Source organism: Megascapheus bottae, chromosome 17 (assembly GCF_031878675.1).
Source record: "Megascapheus bottae isolate mThoBot1 chromosome 17, mThoBot2.hap1, whole genome shotgun sequence".
Taxonomy (NCBI): domain Eukaryota; kingdom Metazoa; phylum Chordata; class Mammalia; order Rodentia; family Geomyidae; genus Megascapheus; species Megascapheus bottae.
Window position 1 is genome coordinate 16,228,069 of NC_143525.1, and position 25,145 is coordinate 16,253,213.

At 42.0% G+C, this 25,145-nt stretch overlaps 1 protein-coding gene across 1 annotated transcript in view; it reads right to left on the reverse strand.

Annotated features, from left to right (window-relative positions):
* The window catches only part of Map3k3 (mitogen-activated protein kinase kinase kinase 3), a 70,133-nt gene that overhangs the window by 15,987 nt on the left and 29,001 nt on the right, over nucleotides 1-25,145 (reverse strand). Inside the window, exons 4-7 of the mRNA XM_090349961.1 lie at nucleotides 24,693-24,733; nucleotides 18,817-18,916; nucleotides 14,823-14,936; nucleotides 8,658-8,778 (exon numbers count right to left, since the gene is read on the reverse strand). Of these exons, the coding sequence (XP_090206087.1) occupies nucleotides 8,658-8,778; nucleotides 14,823-14,936; nucleotides 18,817-18,916; nucleotides 24,693-24,733 (376 nt within the window). The remainder of the gene's footprint in view (nucleotides 1-8,657; nucleotides 8,779-14,822; nucleotides 14,937-18,816; nucleotides 18,917-24,692; nucleotides 24,734-25,145) is intronic.

Genomic DNA, 25,145 nt, shown 5'->3' on the forward strand with positions numbered 1-25,145 from the left:
TTCCTCGGTAGCACATACATAGAAAAAAGCCGGAAGTGGTGCTGAGGCTCAAGTGGTAGAGCTCTAGCCTTGAGAAAGTCCAAGGACAGTGCTCAGGCCCTGAGCTCAAGCCCAGGACTGGCAAAAAAAAAAAAAAAAAGATTAACAGTCATTAGCCAGGAGTGGTGGTACCCATCTATAATTCTAGCACTTGGAAAGCAGAGGCAGGAGGATCACAAATTCAAGGATATCCAAGGGTACATGGGGACATCCTGCCTCAAAAAAATCAAGGGCTAGAGCTACAGTTCAATGTTTGAGCCTTTGCATATCATGTTCAGGGCCTTCAGTTTAACCCTCAGTACTACAAAAAAAATAATAAAATTAATAAAATAAAATATTTATGTCATTATACTGTAATAAAATTACCAGTATCACTATTGTTATGTTTGGAAGCCACTGTTAAGTAATGTGTACTTGAACTGGAATGCTGTGATAAGACAACAGTCAATCTGACAACTGAGATGGTTACTAAGTAACTAATGGGCAGGGAGCACATACAGTATGGATACACTAGGCAAGGGGTTCACTTATAGCTCCCGGGGCGGGACAGCTCCAAGATTCCACCACACTACTCAAAATGAGGTACAATTTATTTTATTTTATTTTATTTTTTGCCAGTGCTGGGGTTTGAACTTAGGGTTTGAGCACTGTCCTTAGGTTTTCTCAAGGCTAGAGCTCTACCACTTGAGCCTGATCACCACTTCCAGCCTTTTCTGTGTACGTAGTACCAAGGAATCAAACCAGGGTCTTTGTGCATGTTAGGTAAGCACTCTACCACTAGGCCAAACTCCCCGCCCCAAAATGAGGTACAATTTAAAATGTATGATTTTTGAATTTCCTCAGTTAACATTTTTTGACTGAGCCAGACATGGTAATGTGTGCTTATAATTCTAACTACTTGGGAGGCTGTGGCATGAAGGTAGCATAAGCCCAATTGGAGGCCAGCCTGGACAGCACAGTGTGACAATGACTTAAAAAAACTCCAAAAAACAAAAAACTCCAACTGCAGTTGACCATGAAAAACAAAACTGCAAAGATAAGGAGGACTCCTGTACATCAGCTTAATTCTCTTAAGTTCTGGGAAACAGCAGGAATTCAGAACAAGGTAACAGGATATGCCTGGGCATCTCTATCTCTCTCTGCTGTTGTGTTCCTCTCTGCAGTGTCTCTCTTACTTCCTGTCTACCTGGATCTGGTAAGAAGACCCAACTGATACTGCAGCCAGCAAGCAAACAAAAGCTACCTCTTCAACTGCTACCTACTTGCAAACTTCCTCACTACTATGAGTAATATTATCTTACATATAAGTAATACTTTACTTTTATTGAACATTCATTTTTCTTTTTTTTTTTTTTTTTTTGCCAGTCCTGGGGCTTGAACTCAGAGCCTGAGCACTGTCCTTGAACTTCTTTTGCTCAAGGCTAGCATTCTACCACTTGAGCCACAGTGCCACTTCCAGCCTTTTCTGTTTGTATGGTGCTGAGGAATTGAACCCAGGGCTTCATGCATGCCAGGCAAGCACTCTACCACTAGACCACATTCCCAGCCCTTTTTGAATATTCTTAATAATTATCTCATTGGTTTTTTTCAATAATTTTTGTCTGGTTTCTAAATGGCAGGAATCTTGCAAAGTTATTTTTACATGTGTTACTATACTTAATCCTAATCTACACAACAATCCTGAGACATAAACAAGGGCGTGCTTTACTTAAAAGAAAAATACTTGAAGAAAAATCCTTACATGTTTAAGAAGCAGGAATCTATCCCCATTTTACAGGTAAGAGAATACAAAGCCAAGATTTATGTGTGTGTGCTGATCCTGGGGCTTGAACTCAAGGCCTGGGCACTGTCCTTGAACTTTTCTTTTGCTCAGGGCTAGCATTCTATCACTTGAGCTACAGCTACACTCCTAGCTTTTTGGTTGTTAATTGGAGATAAGAGTCTCATGGAGCTGGGCACACAGAGTAACTGAATCTACTTTGAGTATAATTTAGGAATATTGTGCTGTCAGCTAACAAAGCAATGAAATCAGCCATGGTGATTTTTCTTCCTTTTCTTTTCTTCCTTCCCTTCCCTGCTGTCTGTCCAAACAAAAAAATCCTGTTTCTCTCACTGGCCCAATGGTTCCAGAAGCCAGAATTATACATTACACTTCTTTTCCCTGAAATGAAAAAGAGTAGGTTCTTCCCGGGCACTGGTGGCTCATGCCTATAATCCTAGTACTCAGGAGGCTGAGCTCTGAGGATCATGGTTCAAAGCTAGCCCAGGAGGAAAGTCCTTGAGATGCTTATCTCCAGTTAACCACCAGAAAATAGAAAGTGGCACTATGGCTCAAGTGGTAGAACACTAGCCTTGAACTCTTCAAGAGCTCAGGAACAGTACCCAGACCCAGAATTCAAGCCAAAAGAAAATAAATAAAGAGTAGTTTCTCTTCTAAGCAGCTGAGCCTTGACCAATCAATCTGTTCAGGAGTAAAAAGGTATTACAAAATTTTACCTAGAACAAACTTTTTTTTTTTTCTTTTGTCAGTGGTGGGGCTTGGACTCTTGGCCTGGGCACTGTCCCTGAGCTCTTCAGCTCAAGGCTATTGCCCTACTCCGTGAGCCACAGGGCCACTTCCAGTTTTCTAGTGGTTAACTGGAGATGAGTCTCAGGTCTTTCATGCCCAGGCTGGCTTTAAACTGAGATCCTTAGATCTCAGCCTACTGAGTAGCTAGGATTACAGGCGTGAGCTACTTCTCCTGGCTTAAACTTTTTTTTTTTAACTTTTTTTTTCTTTTGCCAGTCCTTGGGCTTGAATTCAGGGCCTGGGCACTCTCCTTGAGCACTTTTGCTTTTGCTCAAGGCCAGTGCTCTGCCACTTGAGTCACAGGACCACTTCTGGCCTTTTCTGTGTATGTGGTTCCGAGGAATGGAACCCAGGGCTTTATGCAAGCACTGTACCACTAGGCCACATTCCCAGCCCAAGAATAAACTCAAAAACTTCTTACTCGGTGAAGTATGACACTGGTCCAAAGCATTCCTAAGTGGAATAAATTGTTCCTATCTATCACACATCGTCTGGGGTGAAATATTCATGGTTCTCCCAGCACCCAGGGCCTCTGTTACTAGTTCCACTAAGCACTCCTGTTTTGCTGTGGGATGGAACTAACTCCTGTGAGGCCAAAGCTATGGACACAGAAGAGCCTAGTGGAAAATAGCAAAGGTTTTCTGAGCTTTTATTTCTAGCCAGAGACTTTCACTTTTTCCAATCCACACCATGTCCTACCCAGAGCCAGCCCTGTTATCTGATGGGAAACTTGCCAGGCTCTATTGTGCACAGGCCCACAGCCTGGAGCAGGAAAGGGAAGTCTCCCCAAACCAATGGCTATCAGAGGAAGCGAATGGAAAAATCAGGAGTTGACAAAACTGCTCCAGGGTATTTTCAGTTTTGTTTTTATCTTTATTTCAGAAACTGGAAGCCAATGAGAGCCATATTAGCAAATGAGAACAAGTGAGGCAGGGGTGGGGACATGAACAGAACATGATACTGGAAAATAAGACTCTGTCGATCATGCATTTAAATGCTAGCAATGGCAGCAGTGAGCCCCAGGACACAAAGCTATGGTATGCAAAGCACTGCTATTCTGTGTTTCTGGAGGCAGGCTTCAGCAGGTGTAGAATTCCCTGGGACACTTTTGCCAGGCATTTTAGCTTGATTTTGATGCTCTAACCTTATCAGGACATGTGTCTAAGAGGCACATCTCAGCACTGCCTGATAGAAGAGTCCATAGAGTTCAGAGTGGTCTGGAGCTTCACCTGAAGGTATTCCACACTCAAGAGGCAGCCCAGGGTTTTGCTGTGGGTTGCCCAAATTCTTCCCAATGTGTTACTCTCTCTGCTATCCTCCTTAACCCAGAGAAGCAGTCAGAGATCAACTGTCTCCCCTAGAAATATGGTTGATTCATTTGTTCAGGTTCTGACTCAAAGTTGAAAGGCTCCTGAATTCTGACCCTTCTTATAAAGCCCTCATCAGGGTGTTGATGAAGTGAGAAAAGTGCGTCCACAGTGTAAAGGTGCACATCACTGCAAGCACAGAAACACATTTCTAAATCCCTTTCTGTCTTAGGGTACAGATAAAAGATTTTCAATAGAAAATTAGAGCAGTATTTCCCAAGTTGTTCATATGGGACCCTAATTCTCATTTTTTCACTTGGGGTTGCTATCACCATGAAGTAATTTCTACTCTAGGATCACAGCAGGATTTACAGTAAAAAGAAGCCCCCTTTGAAAGTGAAGGAAGCTGACTTTTGTGTTTTCACTTCTATAGTTGTGGTAGTTTGAAACCTGCTTTAGAGCTGGAAGCTTATACAGCACACAGAATTGTGGCTATTACCCCAGCTGTTGCTATAAGTTGGCTCATTCTTTCAACATTCCTTTTTCTTCCCTTTGCATAATTCTGCCTCCTCTCAAGAGCAAAGGCCCTTTTCCTTGTCTAGGGATTACTGCTCTTTTCTTGGATGCCTTAACCTATTCCTGCAGGAACCAGCTCACCTATGGTATTTCCTTTCTTCTCTCTCTTTCAGCTGTCTTCATCCTTCTCTTCACTACCTGCTCAGATCCCTAGCTTAAAGATATCCTGATCTCCTTTCTGACACTGCTTTTAATCCATTGCCCCCCCCCATTTTTTTTTTTCTACTAAAGGCCTTGCTTACATTCTGGCTTGCTTGGGGATGAAGTGGCAAGCCAAGGAAGAAGAAGGCATAAGAAGAAAGGCAAAGCCACTAAGTAAGATTAATAGGACAAACAGGAGTCAGAATGTAGCTTCTCTAAATATATTAGTTCAGGCCTCGCTGCATAGTTTAAGAATGCCACTCAATGTGTTATGAAAGAATAGTGTTTGAGCTCACCTTCAAAGGTGGTAGAATTTCCAGAGGCAAAGATAAGAGGAAGGACATCTTCACTTAGGGAAATCCTGTCTGGTAATCTCTTCCACATGGAGATTAACTCTTTAGGGTAATTTCATTACTGAGGGCTTTTTGTGTTGTTTTAGCATAAACAAGTTTAACAGACTAACGGGCTCAGAAAAAAAAATGGAATTCAGGTGTGTATGCTATGATGGGAAATCAAAGTGCAAACATGATGGCTGCTTCACATATTCAAAAATATATGTCATATGAAAGGTTGTATTTAGCTGGGTGAGGTGGCTCATGCCTGTAATCCTAGCTACTCAGAAAGCTGAGATCTGAGGATTGAGGTTCAAAGCCACCGTAGGCATTAAAGTCCGTGAAACTCTAATCTCCAATTAAAATTAACTAGCGGAAGTGGTACAGTGACTCACGTGGTAAAGCACTAAGCTTTGAGCTGAAGAGCTCAGGGACAGCACCCAGGCCCAGAGTTCAAACCTCACGACTGACAAAAAAAAAAAAAAAAAGGAAAGAAAAGAAAAGAAAAGAAAGAAAAAAGTTGCTCAGGAGTAAGAGTAGCACTAGAGCTAATCGGCAAAGTGAGAAAAGGCAGATTTCAGTTCTATATAAAGAGTACTTTGAAATAGAGATGTTTATTTATTTTTTTTTCATTTTTTTTTTTTTTTTTGCCAGTCCTGGGCTTGAGCTCAGGGCCTGAGCACTCTCCTTGGGCTTTCTCAAGGTTAGAGCTCTACCACTTGAGCCTCAGCATCATTTCTGGCTTTTTTCTATGTATGTGGTACCGAGGAATCGAACCCGGGTCTTCGTGCATGCTAGGCAAGAACTCTACCACTAGGCCAAACTCCTGGCCCGAAATAGAGATGTTTAAATAGGCTGTCTAGTAACCTTCAAATGGTTAACTTTTGTAATGGGAGATAAATGAGCTACACATTGCAGTCTCTTACTAGTCATAGATATGTTTATGATGACAGCCATGATGGACAAGAAGCAACAGCAGGTAGGAGGGTGAATCACTAAGGTGACTCCAAATCTACATGTAGGATTTATCTCTTATCCTTTAGGTCTGTTTTGTTTGTTTGTGTTTTTTGGGGGTGGTATGGGCTTACTCAGCTTGATTGGCACTAGACCCAGATCTTTAGCCTTGCTTTTTTGGTTCTTGATTGGACTAAGAATCTCATGGACTTTTTGCCTAGATTGGATTTGAATTGTGATCTCCGCAGCCTCCTGAGTAGCTAGCATTACAAGTGTGAGCCACCAGTGCCTGACTTGAAATCCCCTCTGCAGAACATAAGCTAAGTTTTTTTGGAGGTGGGGAGGCCCGAGCACTGTCCTTGGGCTTTCTCAAGGCTAGAGCTCTACCATTTGAGTCACAACACTTCCGGCTTTTTCTATGCATATGGTACCAAGGAATTGAACCCATTTCTTCATGCATGCTAAGCAAGTACTCTTATCACTAGGTCTGGGCGTTGTCCCTGAGATCTTCCGTTCAAGACCACGGCCCTACCCCTTGAGCCATAGTTCCACTTCCAGTTTTCTGGTGGTTAATCGGAAATAAGAATCTCAGGACATTTTAGTGTCCGGGCCAGCTTTGAACTGTAATCCTCAGATCTCAGGCTCCTGAGTAGCTAGGATTACAGGTATGCGCCACCGCGCCCAGCTCAACCTCACTGCTTTCATCATAAAGATTAAAAAAATAGGGGGCCCGGGAGTTTGGCCTAGCGGTTAAAGTGCTTGACTAGCATGCACAAAGACCCGGGTTCGATTCCTCGGTATCCCACATACACAACCAAGCCGGAAGTGGCAGAGACGAGACACAACCAAACCGGAAAAGTGGCAGAGACAAGACTGCGACGGCGACAGAGAGCCAAAGAAGCGAGCTGAGCTGAAGTGAACAGAGCCCAACCGAGTGGTGGCCGGAGCGAGCGGGGCCGGAGCGAGCAGGACCGGAGCGAGCGGGGCCTGAGCTAGAAAGGGGGCCTAGCCGGGCCGGAGCGAGCCGGGCCGGAGCGAGCGGGGCCAGAAAGAGAAAGGGGCCAAAAAAAAAAAAAAAGATTAAAAAAATAAAATCTTGGGGCCGGGAGTTTGGCCTAGTGGTAGAGTGCTTGCCTAGCATGCATGAAGACCCGGGTTCGATTCCTCGGTACCCCACATACGTAGCAAAAAAGCTGGAAGTGGTGCTGAGGCTCAAGTGGTAGAGCTCTAGCCTTGAGAAAGTCCAAGGACAGTGCTCAGACCCTGAGCCCAAGCCCAGGACTGGCAAAAAAAAAAAAAAAATCTTTACCATGAACCATAAGACCTTGTACCCCTCTTTCATTCTACCTTTCTTTCCTATGATCCCAGCTTTCTAGCCATAAGAATTGCTTTCTGTTTCTCAGTCCATTTTTTTCCTGCCCCTCAGGCCTATGCACAGGTCATTTAATACTTCTTTGTCTGGCTCCCTTTGCTTTGGGTGGTAGCCTAAAGCTTTTTTGGCCCTAAGATCAGGTCCCATTTCTTGTTAATACACTTGAAGCATCATACCTCCTTTAGTCATTTCATAACAAGTATACGACCTTTTTTGTAACCCAAGTTGCTGTTACATAGAAACTTAGTAAACAGAGAACAAAAAAAAATGTAATTTGATGGAAGATAAAAAAATAACAAGATAAGCTTCTCTTCCTATGTTACTGGCTCACCACCTATCTAATTTCTTCACACTCCAAAGGTTCAGGGTAATATCTGGTATAATGTAGAGGGTTGATTTATTAGACTCCTTCCCTGGGGAGGGCTGGAAATAGCTACACAGTTTTTGCTAATTAGACAATTGTACATACTATATCCTTATTTTATATTTCCAATTGTACATACTATCTTGCCAAGACAGTTTAGTTTGACTTTCTAAGAGTTTCACTGGCCAGTGTCTTCCTCAGAGCACAAATACTCAGGAATCATAAGCAGGAAGTTTAAGGCCAAATTCAAACTTAAACGTGATTTCTTTTTTTTTTTTTTTTTTTTGCCAGTCCTGGGCTTGAGCTCAGGGCCTGAGCACTGTCCTTGGACTTTCTCAAGGTTAGAGCTCTACCACTTGAGCCTCAGCACCATGTCTGGCTTTTTTCTATGTATGTGGTACCGAGGAATCAAACCCGGGTCTTCGTGCATGCTAGGCAAGCACTCTACCACTAGGCCAAACTCCCGGCCCTAAACGTGATTTCTTAACTTGATTCTCTCCTTTGGGGAAAAGAATAGTTAAAAATAAGAATGGTCAGAAATTAACTGGTGGCTCACATCTAATCCTAGCTACTGTGGAAACTGAGATGTGAGGATTGAAGTTCAAAGCCAGTCCACATAGAAAAATCTAAGAGACTCCAATTAACAGCAAAAATCTGGAAGTATGGCTCAAGCGGTAGAGTGCCAACCTTGATGAAAAAAGCCCCAGTACTGGTATCAAACAAACATACAACAAATAAATGAAACATAGACTCCACTGGAAGTCTTAGGATGCTTAAGAAACCTAAGCATGCTATTATGCTATTATGCTACATTGTAAGGTCCTTGAGAGTCTGGATACCATCCCCTGCAGCTTCTTTACAGTCTCCTGACCAAGTAAAAGCACAGAGAATGACTTTGCAAGTAGCAATCAACATACAATTCATGTTTGTTTAACAAATACTTACTAAAACTTTAAGATATGAGTCAGATAAAATAGATAGGGTGAGGGATAGAAATACTCACTGACAGAAAGGTGCCTGCCTCTGGGCTCAGGGGGTTGGTAGATGGTGTTTATATCCCCTGCAGACTGGGAAGCCTTGATCCGAACCTGCTTGGACACCCCAGAGTGGGAAGAGGAACTGGTCTGTAAGAGAAGAGAAAAAAACACTAAGCAAGATTTTTATGCAGGCAGGCCAACAAAGGTTCCCTGGCTTTTCCCTATGATTTGTCACACTCTCAGCTGCCTTAATATATTTAATACATGAGCTACTTTGGCTACCCTTCAAATCTCACACCCCAAAATGTCTTGGCAAACCACTATTTGCTTGGTGAAGTTTTACAGCTTCAATGATATATGACTACCGAAATCTGGTGTCCCAGTTTAATAGCAATGACCCAGATATGGAGGAATAAAAGGCATTCCTGTAAAGATTTGCCAAACAGGAGAGAAAGCTGTAAATACCCTCTCCCAAAACTCTCTAGAGACCTTAGGAAGAATAGCAGGAAATTATTTTAGCAGTATGATCACCTGCTGTGACAAGGACACAAAATGATGGCAACTTCTCTGCCCTGAAAAATTTTGGTTGCTAAACACATATTTTATTTTTGTACCAGTCCTAGGATGAACTCAGAGCTTGTGCACTGTCCCTGACCTTTCATGCCCAAGGCTGGCACTCTATCGCTTGAGCCAAAGCTCTATTTCTGGCCTTTTGCTGCTTAATTGGAGATAAGAGTTGCCGGGGCCAGTCTCAAAGACTTTCCTGCTCCAGCTGACTTTGAACCATGATCCTCAGATCTCAGCCTCCTATATAGCTAGGATTACAGGCATGAGTCATCAGTGTCCAGGTTTAATTTTTTTTTTTTCAGATTTAGTCTATGCTGGCCTCAAACTTTTGATCCTCTTGTTTCAGCTTTCTCAGTGCTCAATACCACACCTCACCTGACTGTTTTTTTTTTTTCAGTCAGTTGTACCTGAGCTTCTTTTGCTCAAGGCTAGCACTCTACCACTTGAGCCACAGCACCACTTCTGTTTTTTTTCTGTTCCTATGGTACTTAGGAATCGAACCCAGGGCTTCATACATGCTAGGCAAACACTTTACCACTAAGTCACACTCCCAGCCCCTGCATTCTACCAATTTGAGCCACAGCTCCACTTTCAGCTTTCTGGTTGCTAATTGGAGAAGAGTCTCATGGACTTTCCTGCCCAGGTTGGCTTTGAACTGTGATCCTCAGATTGAGAAAGGCTAGGATTACAGGCATGAACCATCAGTACCTGGCTAAATATTTTTAAAAAAGGTTCCACAGAGCCAAGTGACAATGACTTATGTCTACTATACTAGCTAACTTCTGAGACAGATCTGGAGAATTGAGGTTCAAGGACAGCCTGGGCAGATAAGATTCACAAGCCTCCATCTCCAAAATAACCAGCAAAAAGTAGGGCTGAAAGCATGGCTTAAGTGGTAGAAAGCCAGCTGAGCAAGCAAATCAAGGAAGTGTGAGGCAGATTTCAAACCCCAATACTGCCAAAAAAGATGAGAAAAAAATGAGGTCTCTATACTGTCTTTTTCCCAACTATAATCACTCCTAAGATTCACCTAAACCTCAAAATATCAGGACTTACATAAAATTATATAAATTATGATCTCAGGATCATACTCAACTGGGAAAAGCTATAATGGGCACCATTCTACTAGAGGTCAAAGCCCTCACAACTGGATCATCAGTCACGCTACACCCCTCCCACTTTGCACCAGCCCACTCAAACCAGCAGGTAAAGAGTCAAAGCAACGAAGCAGTGCTGGGGGCAGGGAAGAGGCTTTGCACCAAGAAAAGTTTAAAACTGACCTCTTGAGATGGGCAAGTGATATGATTACAAATAAATAGAGAAGGACAGAGACTGTGAATGGGAACTCAAGATTTATCAGTAATTTGGGTCAAAGTTTCTGCTTCTCTATCTCCTTTACCTCCCCTAAGGGAAAAAAAAAAGGTCCCATCTAAACAATCTTTACATCCTGTCCTCCAGGAAAAGGCCTCCCACTCCCAGGGCAAGTGCAGATGCCAAGCAGCCTTCTCTAGCTTCCCTGTGCCAGACTTTATCATGTTCAGGGCCGTCTTGACAAATTCTTGCTCTAACAGGAAGTCAAAACCAAGGGGAAGTAAATGTTCTTGCTGAAGCCTCCGATATGTAATAGTTCTCTGCTGAAAATCAAAAAGGAAAAAATAGCCAAAGCAACACACTGGGAAACAGGCTTATGAAGGCTAAGGAAGAAGAGCACTGCATTTGCAGAACAAGCACCAGCATGGATTTGAGATCTTCCCCCTCCCCCCGAAACAGTGTCTAACTACAGTCCAGTCTAGTCTCAGATTCACTCTAATCCAGGCTGTCCTCATTCCTCATCTTCCTGACCTCAGCCCCCTGTGTTGAGATTACAGGCATGTAACACCACACCCAGTTAGCAGCGTTCATTGAAAATGGCCAGCACAAGCTTAAATTTGTAAAAGGGAAGTTTGAAGTTGAGGCAATAGGTGGAAAGCAGACAAACAGAAAGAGTAATGGTTTCAGAACAGCTTCAGTTTGGTAGGAGAGGATGTAAGGTGATGACAACTAGGAGCCCTCCAGCAGCATCCTACTCAGTCCTATGCTTTAATGGTGGCACCAAGAAATATTTGCACATAAAACCGTGACAGTAACCATAGTTATGGAAATATCTAAGTTAGTTAATGAAATGTTCAGCCTTACTACCAATAAATTCATTTAAAAACTTTAAAAAAGTTATGAAGCTGTTATGAAGCTATACAATTTCAAACTAACAGAGCCATGTTTATAATCTGTTATGATACTTCTTTGTTCTAAGATAACCCCTTAGTGTTCAAGGAGCTCATCCAAACTTAAAACAGATGAATAAATATTGTTTACTTTTTTACCAGTCCTGGGACTTCAGTTCAGGGCCTGGACACAGTCCCTGAGCTTCTTTTGCTCAAGGCTTAGCATTCTCCCTCTATCACTTGCACCATAGAGCCATTTCTGGCTTTTTCTGTGTATATGGTACTGAGCAATTGAACCTAGGGCTTCATGTATGCTAAGCAAGCAGTCTACTATTAAGCCACATTCTCAGCTCTATATGGAGTCTTTAAGGCTTAAAAACTACATATAATATGCTTAGATTGGGCTGGGAGAGAGACCTAGTGGTAGAATGCTCGCCTAGCATGCAGAAAGCCCTGGGTTCAATTCCTCGGTACCACATTCACAGAAAAAAAAAAAAAAAAAAAGCTGGAAGTGGTGCTGTGTCTCAGAGAGGCAGATCTCTAGCCTTGAGAAAGCCCAAGGACAGTGCCCAGGCCCTGAGTTCAAGCCCTAAGACTGGTAGTAATAATAATAATAATTATAATAATAATATGCTTAGATTGTTTTTCCTAAATAAAGAGTTTCAAGCTTTTACACTACTCACATACAACTGTGATCTCAGCTCCTTGAAGTTTTTGTCTTCTCTAATACTTTTGCTAGCTTATCTTTTCTTGATTATCTTCTGAGCTGTGCAGAACAGAAGGGCTCAGTTCTAAGTTTGGACAACAAACTTTCTGTTCTGTTTCTGATGACAATCAACTGTGCTAAGGCCCCAAAACTACAATAATTTTAAGATCCTTTTCCTGGATGGTAACTGATAAAGTAGTGGAGTGACTACAAATCAGAACATCTGGATTATAGACAAGCTCCCTCATTATTTAATGCTTTACCTGGTGAAGTTAATCCAAGTCTCAATTTTCCTAGGCTACACAATGGAGAAATGCCTTCTCTGAACCCCTCAAAATTATGAAAAAATGACTAAATGAAATGAAAGCATATTTTACCATAAGGTGTTACTACTTTTAAACAGGGGCCAAAAAGGAGCAACTCTGCCCAGCCAGTTGTAATTTCTTCCTATATTTGTTCAGTAATTTTAAGAGAACTGAAAATAATTACCCTTTAGATTATCCTTGGCATTTGAACTTAAATACTAGGAAGACAGTAATAAAAATTATTGACAGGAAATGGGCAATAGTTAGATGTGAAGATTATAAGTTTACTTTTGTCCAAGAGAACTAGAGGGAACAAAACAAAGGGACTGTTTTGGTTTTATTGTATTCAAATATAAGTGACAAAGAAATTTAAGTCAGTTACTTTTATTATGATAGTGAAAAAAGGAGATTAAATAAAGTATCTTAAAAAAATAGTAGGGGCCAGGAGTGTGGCCTAATGATAGAGTGCTTGCCTAGCACGTACAAAGCCCTGGGTTCAATTCCTCAACACCATACATATGTACAGAGAAAGCTGGAAGTGGTGCTATGGCACAAGTGGTAGAGCATTAGCCTTTAGAAAGCTCAAGGACAATGCCTGGGCCTTGAGTTCAAGCCCAAGACTGAAAATAAGAAAAAAAAGACACTGGATCTGGCCACTGGTTCACATGTGCAATCCTAATTACTCATAAGGCTGAGATTTGAGAATCCCAGTTTGAAGCCCTAGATCTGGTAACTTGAACTTAAGACCTGTGCACTGTCCCTGAGCTTGGTTGCTCAAAGCTAGTGTTCTACCACTTGAGCCACAGCTCTACATCTGTCTTTTTTTTTTTTTTTTTTTTTTTTTTGATGATTGGAGATAAAAGCCTCACAAACTTTCCTGCATAGGCTGGCTTCAAACCACAATCCTCAAATCTCAAATCTCAACTTCCTGAGAAGCTAGGACTACTAATGCATGGCCAAAGAAGGTTTTTCTTTTTTTGTGTGTGTGTGTTTTTTTGTTTTGTTTTGTTTTGTTTTTTGTCGGTTATGGGGCTTGAACTCTGGGCCTAGGCGTTGTCCCCGAGCTCTTCAGCTCAAGGCTATGGCCTACTCCTTGAGCCACAGTGCCACTTCCAGTTTTCTAGGGGTTAATTGAAGATAAGGGTCTCATGGACTTTAGTGCCTGGGCTGGCTCTGAACCATAATCCTCAGATCTCAGTATCCTAAGTAGCTAGGATTACAGGGGTGAGCCACTATGCCCAGCATAACAGTTTTTCTTCTTCTTTTTTTCCTTTCTTTTTTTGGCCAGTCCTGGGGCTTGAATTCAGGGCCTGGGCTTTCTCAAGGCTAGCACTATTACCAGTTGAGCCACAACACCACTTCCGCTCTATAGTTCACTTTCATCAGTGTCTAATGAGCTCTGCTGATGTACTTTTTCATCCCTTTTCCCTCAATTTCTCTTCCCTCGCACCCTACCCAAGATAGTCACAAGAATTCACTATATATAAAGAAAAGACACCATCATTAAAAAAGAAGAAAAGAAAAAGAAAAAAAGAAGATCTCATTTCCGTACCTTGAAAGTTCATTTTCTCTCACACACACACACACACACACACACACACACACACACACATATAAATATTAAGAGGCACCTAGGCATTGTGCCTTTGTGTTTCTCTCCTAAGAGTATCTTCTGTTGGTCGTTTTTGTTTTTTGAGACAGGATCTTGCTATGTAACCCATGCTGGCCTTGAAATATATCCTCCTGCTTCACCTCCCAAGTGATCTTCCTATAAGAATTCACTACACTCAGGCCACTGTTAACTCTGAAATGCAAATCTGTATAAGTGTAATAAGCTTAAGTTTCTCAACAGTAGCAAAAAAATGGTTGCTTATATAATTATGGGATATTTATTCAGAGAAATTATGTCTAAGTTATGTGCATCCTTACAAGGAAAAGCCTTGGGGTGGCTTTTGCCCTGTCATTGCCAGGAGTGTCAGGGCTCACATGGTCATCTTTCCAATAGTTCTGGCACTACAGCCTAATCTGCAAGCAAGCAAACTATTTTAGGAATGAGGTTGCTGATGTATAAAGAACCAGTTGTCTATAATTTTTTCATCAGGAGGTTAGAGGAATATAGGGATCATGCTAGAGATTAAACCCAGATTAACTGAAAAACATAAACTTTTTAGTTATCATAGTTTTCCTTCCTTCCCCATATTTGCCAAATAACCTTTAGTTATAACTTTGATAATGACAATCTGGTTTTAAGTGACATCAAATGCAGAATGCTCACTGTCCACAGAGACAGAGACTGGGCTTTGCTTAGGCTCTGGCTTTGACAGCAGCTGAGGAATGTCAACTTCTGTCAAGGAAGGAAGATAAGACTGAAGAAATGCAAGAAGCTGCTGGGACACAACAAGGTCTACTTACATGATTTCTGTCGTGGGACAGTAGTAATATCCTAAGGCTTTTCATGCTTGAGCTTCTATCCAAAATGTCGATTGCTTTATCAAGATCATCTTGGTTTTTCAGCAGGATAGAGAGCTATGACATGGATAAAGAAAAAGGAAATCATAAAAAGAATCTACTTCAGTTTGCAAACAAACAAGCAAAAAACCCTCCAAAATCTAAAAGTAAGTCTGGCATGGCTGGGGGTATGTCTCAGTTGAGTTTAAGCATAGTGCCATCGAAAACCTAGTGTCATCAAAAAAGAAAATCCCTAAAGCAAAACAAATGAATAAACAAAATTAAACAAGTAAAAAAAATCAGCATCTGTAGATTTCAGCCAGAAACTATAGATAATTTTTTTTTTTTTTTTGCCTGTCCTGGGGCCTGGGCACTGTCCCTGAGCTTCTTTTGCTTAAGACTAGCACTCTACCACTTGAACCATAGGGAGATTTCAGGCCTTTTCTGTTTGTGTGGTACTGAGGAATGGAAACCAGGGCTTTATGCAAGCTAAGCAAGCACTCTACCACTAAGCCACAGTATTAGCCCTGATAATCCCCCCCCCTCCCGTCACACACACACACTCCGTGTCACAGGGCTTGGACTCTGAGCCTGGGTGCTGTTCCTGAGCTCTTCAGATCATGGCTACTGCCCTATCCCTTGAGCCACAGCACCACTTCCAGTTTTCTAGTGATTAATTGGAGATAAGAGTCACGGACTTTAGTGTCTGGGCTGGCTTTGAATCTTGATCCTCAGATCTCAGTCTCCTGAGTAGCTAGGATTACAGTGTAAGCCACTGCACCAGGTGCAATAAATTTTAATTTTTTCAGCAGTACTATAGTTTAAATTTAGGATTACTTGGTAATGCTTCATCACCTGAGCCACATCCTCAGATCTTTTTACTTTTATTATTATTATTACGTTATTATTATTGACATAATTTTCCATGATAGGCCTTGGCCTGGCGATCCTCCTACCTATACTTCCCATGTAAGATGGGATCACAGTAAGTATCTCCAAGCCTGGTTTATTTGCTGAGATGAGGTCTTGTTAATTTGAGCTAGCCTCAAATCAAGTTCCTCCTGATTGCTGAGTTTCAAGTTGAATTGATAGGATTACATGTGTGATGCACTGCATGATTTTTTTTTTTGCCAGTCCTGGGCTTGAACTCAGGGCCTGAACACTGCCCTTAGACTTTCTCAAGGCTAGAACTCTACCACTTGAGCCTCAGCACCCCTTCCGGCTTTTTTCTATGTATGTGGTACCAAGGAATCAAACCCAGTTCTTTGTGCATGCTAGACAAGCACTCTACCACTAGGCCAAACTCCCAGCCTCTCACTGCATGATTTTTAATCAAATAAAATAAAACTACAGGTAGGGAAGGTGGCTTAGTGATAGAGTGCTTGTCTAGCATGCATGAAGCCCCAAGTTTGATTTCTCAGTACCACATAATCAGAAAAATCCAGAAGTGATGCTGTGGCTCAAGTGGTAGAATGTGAGCCTTAAGCTAAAGTAGTTCAGGGACAGGGCCTAGGTCCTTCCTTCAAGCCCCAGACCTGGCAAAACAAACAAACAAACAAATAGCTAGCCAGGTCCCAAAGGCTCATGCCTGTAATCCTTGCTGCTGAAGAGGATGAGATCTGAGGACTGCAGTGCAAAGCCAGCCCAGGCACAAAACTCTGTGAGATTTATCTCCAATTAACCACTGGAAAACTGGAATTGGTGCTGTGGCTCAAATGATAGAGTGCTAGTTTTGAGCTGAAGAGCTCAATGATAGCGCCCAGGTCCAGAGTTCAAGACCCACAACTGACCAAAAAAAAAAAAAAAAAGAAAGAAAGAAACTAACTAAATAAAACTACATACACAGTGAAGAGACCCGGGGTGTGGCTCAGTGGTATACCAAGCATGCTCAAAGACTTAGGTTCAATCCCCAGCATTGCAAAAACAAAAATTACACAGTGAAGATCTGTCAAAGAGCTGTAATTTTCTCAGTTTTCATGTCTTGTTTTTCAACTCATTTCTCTTAGGTTACATTTCTTTTTCTTTCTTTTTTTTTTCTTTATATAGTGCTAGAGTAAACCCAGGACCTTGAACACAACTGTTCTACTAGAGTCATACTCCTAGTCTTTCTGCTTTTAATTTTTTTCAGATAAAAGTCTCAAGCTAACTGCTTAGGATTGACCTCAGATTTGGCTCTTCCTAATAGACCTTCTCCGTAGCTGGAATTATAGCATACACTATGAAGACTGGCATTTATTTATTTAGTTAGTTAATCAGTTATTGTGCTTGTATTGGGGTTTAAACTCAAGAACCTTGATGCTTGTTTGGCTTTTTTCCTCTACTGGCTTATTTACTCAAGGCTAGGGATCCTACTACCTGGGCCATTCCTTCACTTATAGCTTTTCTGGTGATCAACTGGACATAAAAGTCTCATGGACATTTCTTCTAGGCTAGATTCCAATAGTGATCTTCTTATCTCCCCCTCCCAAGTAATAGGGATTACAGGTATGCACCACCATGCTCAGCCTGAAGTACATGTTTTTCACTACACATAAATATACACCAGCCCAAGAAAATTGTAGCTTTTAGCGCATTCTTGGAGCTGGGATAATAGAGTAGTACCAACATTCAAAAGAATTTCTTCCTGGATGAGGTTCAAAGCAGGAGTAAATAAGGACTGTTAGAGTAAGGTAAAGAGTGGTTAACTAAATCAATGGAGTAGCTGCTAACTCCCGAAATAAATAAGCTATAATTAGATATTAAACTCTGAGAGAATAATTTACCACTTATGATTATAATGGAAGGTCTACCCACCATTTTTTCATACCTCCCCAACCCCTTCTGAATCTTCTGCATCTTGTTCAGGTTGTGCTAGAAAGACACTATTTAAAAAGGTAAGATAAAATAAGCTCTGATCTTGGTAGCCAAGCAAATATTCCACAATGGAATTTTAGAACTACCTGCACTGAAGAAGTAAGAGGAAGGAAAAGAGCTGTGCAATCTCCAATGCAGAAAAACAAAAACAAAGTCTGGCACCGATGGCTCACGCCTGTAATCCTAGTCTGTGAGACTTTTTTTGTTGGCGGTTGTAGAGCTGTATATCTGAGTTCTTTTACTCAAGGACAGTGCTTACCACTTTGAGCCACAGTTCTATTTCTGTTTGAATAGTTATTGGGAGATAGGAGTCTCATCTGGACTTTTCTGCCCCAGCAGGCTTATTTATTTATTTATTTATTTATTTATTTATTTTGGTCAGTCACGGGGCTTGAACTCTAGGCCTGGGCGCTGTCCCTGAGCTCTTGAACTCAAGGCTACCGTCCTACCCCTTGAGCCACAGCACCAGTTCTGGTTTTCTGTTGGTTAATTGGAGATAAGAGTCTTACATACTCAGGGGCTTTAGTCCCGAGGCTGGCTTTGAAGGAAGATGTTCAGACTCAGCCTCCTGAGTAGTGAGGATTACAGAGATAAGCCATGGCACCTGGCTAGGCTTGTTTTTTATTTGCTTGTTTTGTTTTTTTGATTTATGTGGTACTGAGGAATCAAACTCAGGGCTTCACGCATGCTAGGCAAGCACTCTACCACTAAGCCACATTCCCATTTTCTTTCCCCTCCTTCCCCTCCTCCCCACTGGCTAGGAACCATGGTCCTCAGATCCCAGCTAGAATAACAAGCATGAGCCACTGGTACGCAGCTCCACCAGTGAGACTCTTATCTCCAATAAACTACTCAGAAAAAGCTGCAAGTTGCACTGTGGCTAGAATGCTAGCCTTGAGCACAGAGAAGCTCAGGGACAGTGTTCAAACCCAAAACTGCCTCCCTTCTCTCTCCTCTCCCCCCACCCCCTGTAAATAAACACCAGAAATTTACGTTTTTAATAGGAGCTCTAGCAGGAAGATATTAGATGAACAAACTAAAAAGTATTCAGTTAAGCAGAGAGGAAAAGGCAGGAAACTATCCCTACACTACTCATTTTTCTCACCTCATTGTTCATGTAATGTAGATCCAGAGATTGTCCAAATACTGTTGTCACCTTGTGCTCTACATCTTCATACCTCACAGGCCGGCTGAATGCTATAATTCTGAAAGGGAAGACAGGAAGACAGGTTAACTGTATATTTAAAATTTAGGACTTAGGGCTAGGATGTAGCTCAGTGGTAAAGTGCTTGCCTATCAAGTGCAACATCCTGGGTTCAATCTCCAGTACTCCCCCCAAAAAAGGAAAGACAAAAATTCAGGGTTTAGAAAGTAATGGGCTGAATATATTTTTCTTTTCTTCTCAGGGCTAGGAATGTAGCTTAGTGACAGAGTGCTTGTCTAGCATGGATGAAGCTCTTGGTTTGATTCCTCAGTACCACATAAACAGAAAAGGCCAGAAGTGGTGCTGTGGCTCAAGTGGTAGAGTGCTAACCTTGAACAATAAGAAGCTCAGAGCCAGAGCCTAGGCCCTGAGTTCAAAGCCCCAGGACTGTCAAAAAAAAAAAAAAAAAAAAAAAAAGAGGGCCGGGAGTTTGGCCTAGTGGTTAAAGTGCTTGCCTAGCATGCATGAAGACCCGGGTTCGATTCCTCAGTACCACATACATAGAAAAAAGCCAGAAGTGGTGCTAAGGCTCAAGTGGTAGAGCTCTAGCCTTGAGAAAGTCCAAGAACAGTGCTCAGGCCCTGAGCTCAAGCCCAGGACTGGCAAAAAAAAAAAAAAAAGATTGTCTTTTTTTTCTTCCATTCAGTTCACCTTTTTGTCTATGTTTTTTTCTCTTATTATTATTATTATTATTGCTAATCCTGGGACTTGAACTCAAAGACTGAGCATTGCCTTTTAGGTTTGTTGATGTTGTTTTGCTCAAAGCTTTGTTCTACTACTTGACCCAAGTTCCACTTACAGGTTTTTGCTGGTTAATTGGAGATAAGAGTCTCACAGTCTTTCCTGCCCAGACTGCTTTTAAGTATCAATCCTCCTAGCCTCCCGAATAGCCAGAATATAGGCATAAGCACCAGTACCTGGCTTTCTTTTCTCATCTACCTTCTCACACTTCACCTAGGTATCTTTCAAGTTTGAAAATAGCTCTCACAGGCATCGCTCAATCCCAACCATTTGTTTTATTTCTTTAGTTAGGGCCTTTCTGTCAATGTAATTATCACAGCAGATGACTAGACACAAGAATTGTTTCACATATTCCTGTTAGGAATCAAGCTAGAAAGCTTGGAGATCAAGGCAATTTGCAGAGATGAATAATTTTGAAAACATAGTCTAAAATCCTAAGTGAGGGGCCAGGAGTTTGGCCTAGTGGTACAGTGCTTGCCTAGCATGACCTGAGTTCGATTTCTCCGTACCACATACATAGAAAAAGCCAGAAGTGGTGCTGTGACTCAAGTGGTAGAGCTCTAGCCTTGAGAAAGCCCAAGGACTGTGCTTAGGTCCTGAGCTCAAGCCCAAAACTAGCCAAAAAAAAAAAAAAATCTTGGGCCGGGAGTTTGGCCTAGTGGTTAAAGTGCTTGCCTAGCATGCACGAAGACCCAGGTTCGATTCCTTGGTACCACATACATAGAAAAAAGCCAGAAGTGGTGCTGAGGCTCAAGTGGTAGAGCTCTAGCCTTGAGAAAGTCCAAGGACAGTGCTCAGGCCCTGAGCTCAAGCCCAGGACTGGCAAAAAAAAAAAAACCTTAAGTGACTCAATTCCAAGACTTGAAAGGCCTTTTCTGTTGTTCAGTTTTGAGATGTCACAGAAACTTCAACACTGATTATCCTCAAAATTGAAATTTCCTATTACCTTGAAATATGAAAATACATATCAAAACAAAATTCATCTCAGTACATTCAGGCAGGACAAATCTAGTGGAGGGGCAGCTCTCAATATAATATGGACTCTAAAATTCTTTCCTCCCTCTATGCTTACAGGACTAAGTATATGGTCTTTTACATCTTCTTCCTTGCTCCAACAGAGTGGGAAGTGGTGTAACTAGCTACTCAGAAGGCCAAGACCTGAAGGATCTCAGCTCAAAAATACCCTAGTCAGAAAAAGCTGAGAGACTTAATTTCTAACCAGCAAAATGCTATACTAGAGCTATTGTCTCTGGTGGTAGAAGGCCTGATATGAGTAAGAAAGTTGACTTCAAGAGTATGAAACTCATTGAAGGACATCTGGGCTATGGCACATAGTGCTGCAATGAACACGATTGTGCTGGTGGCTGTACTATAACCTTGTTTGTGTTCTATTGGATAATTGCCCAGGAATGGAATTGCTGGGTCACAGGGTAGTGCTGTTCAAGTTTTGAGGAATCTCCATATTGCTTTCCAGAGTGTTTGAATAAACTTACATTCCTACCAGCAGTGTAATCAAGTTCTCTTTGGCCATATCCTCGACAGCATTTATTGTATGTTTTCTTGAAGGATATTGTACCATTCATAAGGAAATGGGAAGACATGGAAAAAATTATACTTAAGCAAAGTAAGCCAGACCCAAAAGAACAAAGGTTGCACGGTTTCCCTCAATTGTGGTAGATAGAATATACATACATCGTGTCTATAAGTAAATCAGTAAGTAAACATGCTGAGTGGTAGGCAAATGGTTACAAATGAATTAACTGAAGTATAATAGACTCTAAGGAGAGCTCAAATAGTATAAGTTTTTAGAAATACTAGGTCAAAATCCCCAAAAACCAGCACTAGGAAATGAGTTTATGCAAAGGGGAGAGGGGAAGGGAAGAGAAGTAGATGAATGAACAGGGAAAGTGGAAGAGAATGCAATAAAGAATTCACTGTAATACCACAACATTAAGAAAAGCAAGGGAGGCTAGTGGTAGAGTGCTTGCCTAGCATGCACAAAGACCTGGGTTCCATTCCTTGGTACCATATACATAGAAAAAAGCTGGAAGTGTTGCTGTGGCTCTAGTGGTAGAGCTCTAGCCTTGAGAAAGCCCAAGGATAGTGTTCAGGTGCTGAGTTCAGGCCCCAGGACTGGCAGAAAAGAAAAGAAAAGCAAAGTAAGGGAAGGGATGGGTGGAAGTGGGGTGGGAATGTTGAAGGGGATGACACTGACCACGATGCATTGTATTTATAAACTTAAACTGCTTTGTTAAATGGCACCTCCTTTTTTTTTTCCCCCAGTCCTGGGGCTTGAACTCAGGGTCTGGGCACTATCCCTGAACTTATTTTGATTAGGGCCAGCAATATACCACTTGAGCCATAGCACCACTTCCAGCTTTTTCTGTTCATGTGGTACTGAGGAATCAAACTCAGCACTTCATACATGGTAAGCAAGCACTCTACCTCTAAGCCACATTCCCAGCCCTTGACCAAAAAAATCTTAAGATATGAAATTAGAGCTGCTTAAATTTGGCTTCTAAGTGCTCAATTCTCTGTATAGCTACACACTGAAAATACCATGGTTCCTGAAAACAACTCCCTATAAAGAGAACACACTTGATACCATTCTACTCAGTGCTTCAGAAGGCCATTCCTGCCTGACCACCTTAAATATTTGTGGTTTTAAACTGGCAGCTTCTCTGAAATCAAACACATACACTTTCTTTAGTGTAAGTCTAGTCACTATAACTGCATATCATTTTGGGAACAGGGAATTCACAAGACCATAACTACAAATTAAATTCCAAAAAATAATTGGGCTTTTGATTCCATACCTACTTCTGAAGAATCTCTGCTGCTCCATTTTGACCATCCAAAACCCAGTTAGGTAAAAAATACGGAGAAAGCAGCAACAATGAAATAACAATTTAAACTGAGGACAGAGCTTAGATCCTCAATTCTTCAAGTCTGGAACAGCCCTAGAACCTACACAGGAGCCAGAGGCTCTTGCTTTGTAGGCTACAATTTCCACCATGTTTCTAGTAGTAGCCTCTGATAATTTCATAGCCTTGTGAATGGATCTTTTTAAGGGAGAAAAGCAACCATTCATTTCCCCTGGAGTTAGTTTCAAAGAAGGCTGAAGCTGAGAGCTGGTGGCTCATACTTGTAATTCTTGCTACTCAAAAGCTAAGATCTGAGGATTGCAGTTCAAAGCCAGCTGGGCAGGAAAGTCTGTGAGAACCTTATCTCTAATTAACCATAACTAAAAAGAAAAACAAAACACCATACACAAAAACAGAGGCCAGGAGTATGGCCTAATGGTAGAGTACTTGCCTAGCATGCACCAAGTCCTGGGTTTGATTTCTCAGTACTTCATACACAGAAAAAGCCAGAAGTGGTGCTGTGGCTCAAGTGGTAGAATAAGCCTTGAGAAAGCTCAAGGACAGTGCCCAGGCCCTGAGTATAAGCCCCAGGACCAGCACAAAGAAGAAAGGAAGGGAGGAGGGAGGAAGGGAGAGAGGGAAGGAAGGGAGGGAGGGAGGGAGGGAGGAAGGGAGGAAGGGAGGGAGGGAAGAGGGACACAGAGAGAGAGAGAGAGAGAGAGAGAGAGAGAGAGAGAGAGAGAGAGAGAGAGAGAGAGAGAGAGAGAGAGAGAGAGAGAGAGAGAGAGAGAGAGAGAAAGTGTTGAAACGTGACAGGTGGCAGAGAACTTTCAGAAAAAAGAATGGATAGCATTACTAAGTTTCCTCAGTGAGACTCTTATGTAGAAAGACATTATCGTAGACATGCATTGTACCTCTGTAAACACGAAAAGCAAAAGGAAAAAGGATGGCAATGAGAGGGAGAGAAAGGCAAAGAGTAGAAAACAAATACTGAAAGTCACATTTACAGGCCTATAGCATGCACTAAAACACACATAGAATAGTCCATGTCCAGAGAGATTAATAGTCCTTTTTTCTCCATTCAGAATTTCTAGCTTGGCTTCCCATAATAAATAAAATATCAACAATGAAGAGTTTCATGACATTACTCTGACTTCTCTAACAAGGAAAGGATCCAGTATACAGAATAAAAAAATTCTTGCCACGCTTATGCCTGTTAGCTATTCAGGAGGCTGAGATCTGAGGATCGAGGTTCAAGGCCAGCCCAGGCCCTAAAGTCTGTGAGACTCTTTTTTTTTTTTTTTTTTTTTTTTTTTGGTCGGTCATGGGATTTGAACTCTGGGCCTGGGCGCTGTGTCTGAGCTATTCAACTCAAGGCTACCACCCTACCCGTGGGCCTTGGTGTTGTCCGGGACCTCTTAAGCTTCAAGCTACTACCCTACCCCTGTAGCCACAGCACCACTTATGGTTTTCTAGTGGTTAATGGAGATAAGAATCTCTCTTGGCCCAGGCTGGCTTTGAACTGCTATTCTCAGATAGCAAGGATTACAGGCTTGAGCCACCGAGTTCCTGAGACTCTTATCTGCAGTTAACAACTAGAAAATCTGAAGTGGTGCTGTGGCTCCAGGGGTAGGGCAGTGGCCTTGATCTGGAAAGCTCAGGGACAGCACCTAGGCCCAGAGTTCAAGCCCCACAATAACAACAGCAACAACAAATTCTTTCTATGCCTCAACGAAACTTTCAAAACTGATGGACTTGGTATCATTTCCCATAACCTAGAGACATCACAAAGAAATGTCCAACTCACTAACTTAGCCCCTTAGTGGCCAAAGGCTCTATAGGGCATAGCAGTGGCACCATGTCCACAGATGGCACAACAATGGTTGTCTGGAATCTATAATCTGAATAGAGCCAGAACCTCCCCTAGCAAAATGGCAAGACCACACAGTAGCAGAACACAACAGGATAGTAAAATACCAGCAGTTGAAATGGCTTCCAGTTCCAAGAGCAGAAACAAGGTTAAATTGGTAGGCCAAGTAAAACTTTCCCAGGTATGTCCATCCCCCGAAAGTGGCCCTATAGGAATTATAACAGGGGCACAGTTACTCAAGCTCCTTGCTTTCAAAGGACCTCAGCACTCAAGAGAAAACCACTGAAGAGGAGACAACTTACCGCCTCTCTCCGTTGTGTTCAAACTTGATTCTGACGTCACTCTGCCAAAAGGAATGATAGACAGGTTAGATGGTTTTCTGGCACAAGTTATTCCAGTCATTTCTACATTAGTCTTGAGAAGTCCTTTTGTGACACTGGATACGCATTACCAACAGGCAAACACCTGATGGATTCTGGTCCACTTCCTCTACACAGAGGGGTTTCCCTTTTCAATGACTTACAATTTCCAATTTTAACTTTGGACAACAAAACCCTAAGGCGTAAGGCTCCAAGATGGTGGGACCAGGAGTGCAGCCTAATGGTAGAATGCTTACCTAGCATGCAAGAAGCCCTGGGTTCAACTCCTCAGTACCACAGACACAGAAAAAGCAGTAAGTGGTGCTGTGAGCTCAAGTGGTAGAGTGATAGCCTTGAGAAAAGCCTAAGGACAGTGCTCAGGCCTTGAGTTCAAGC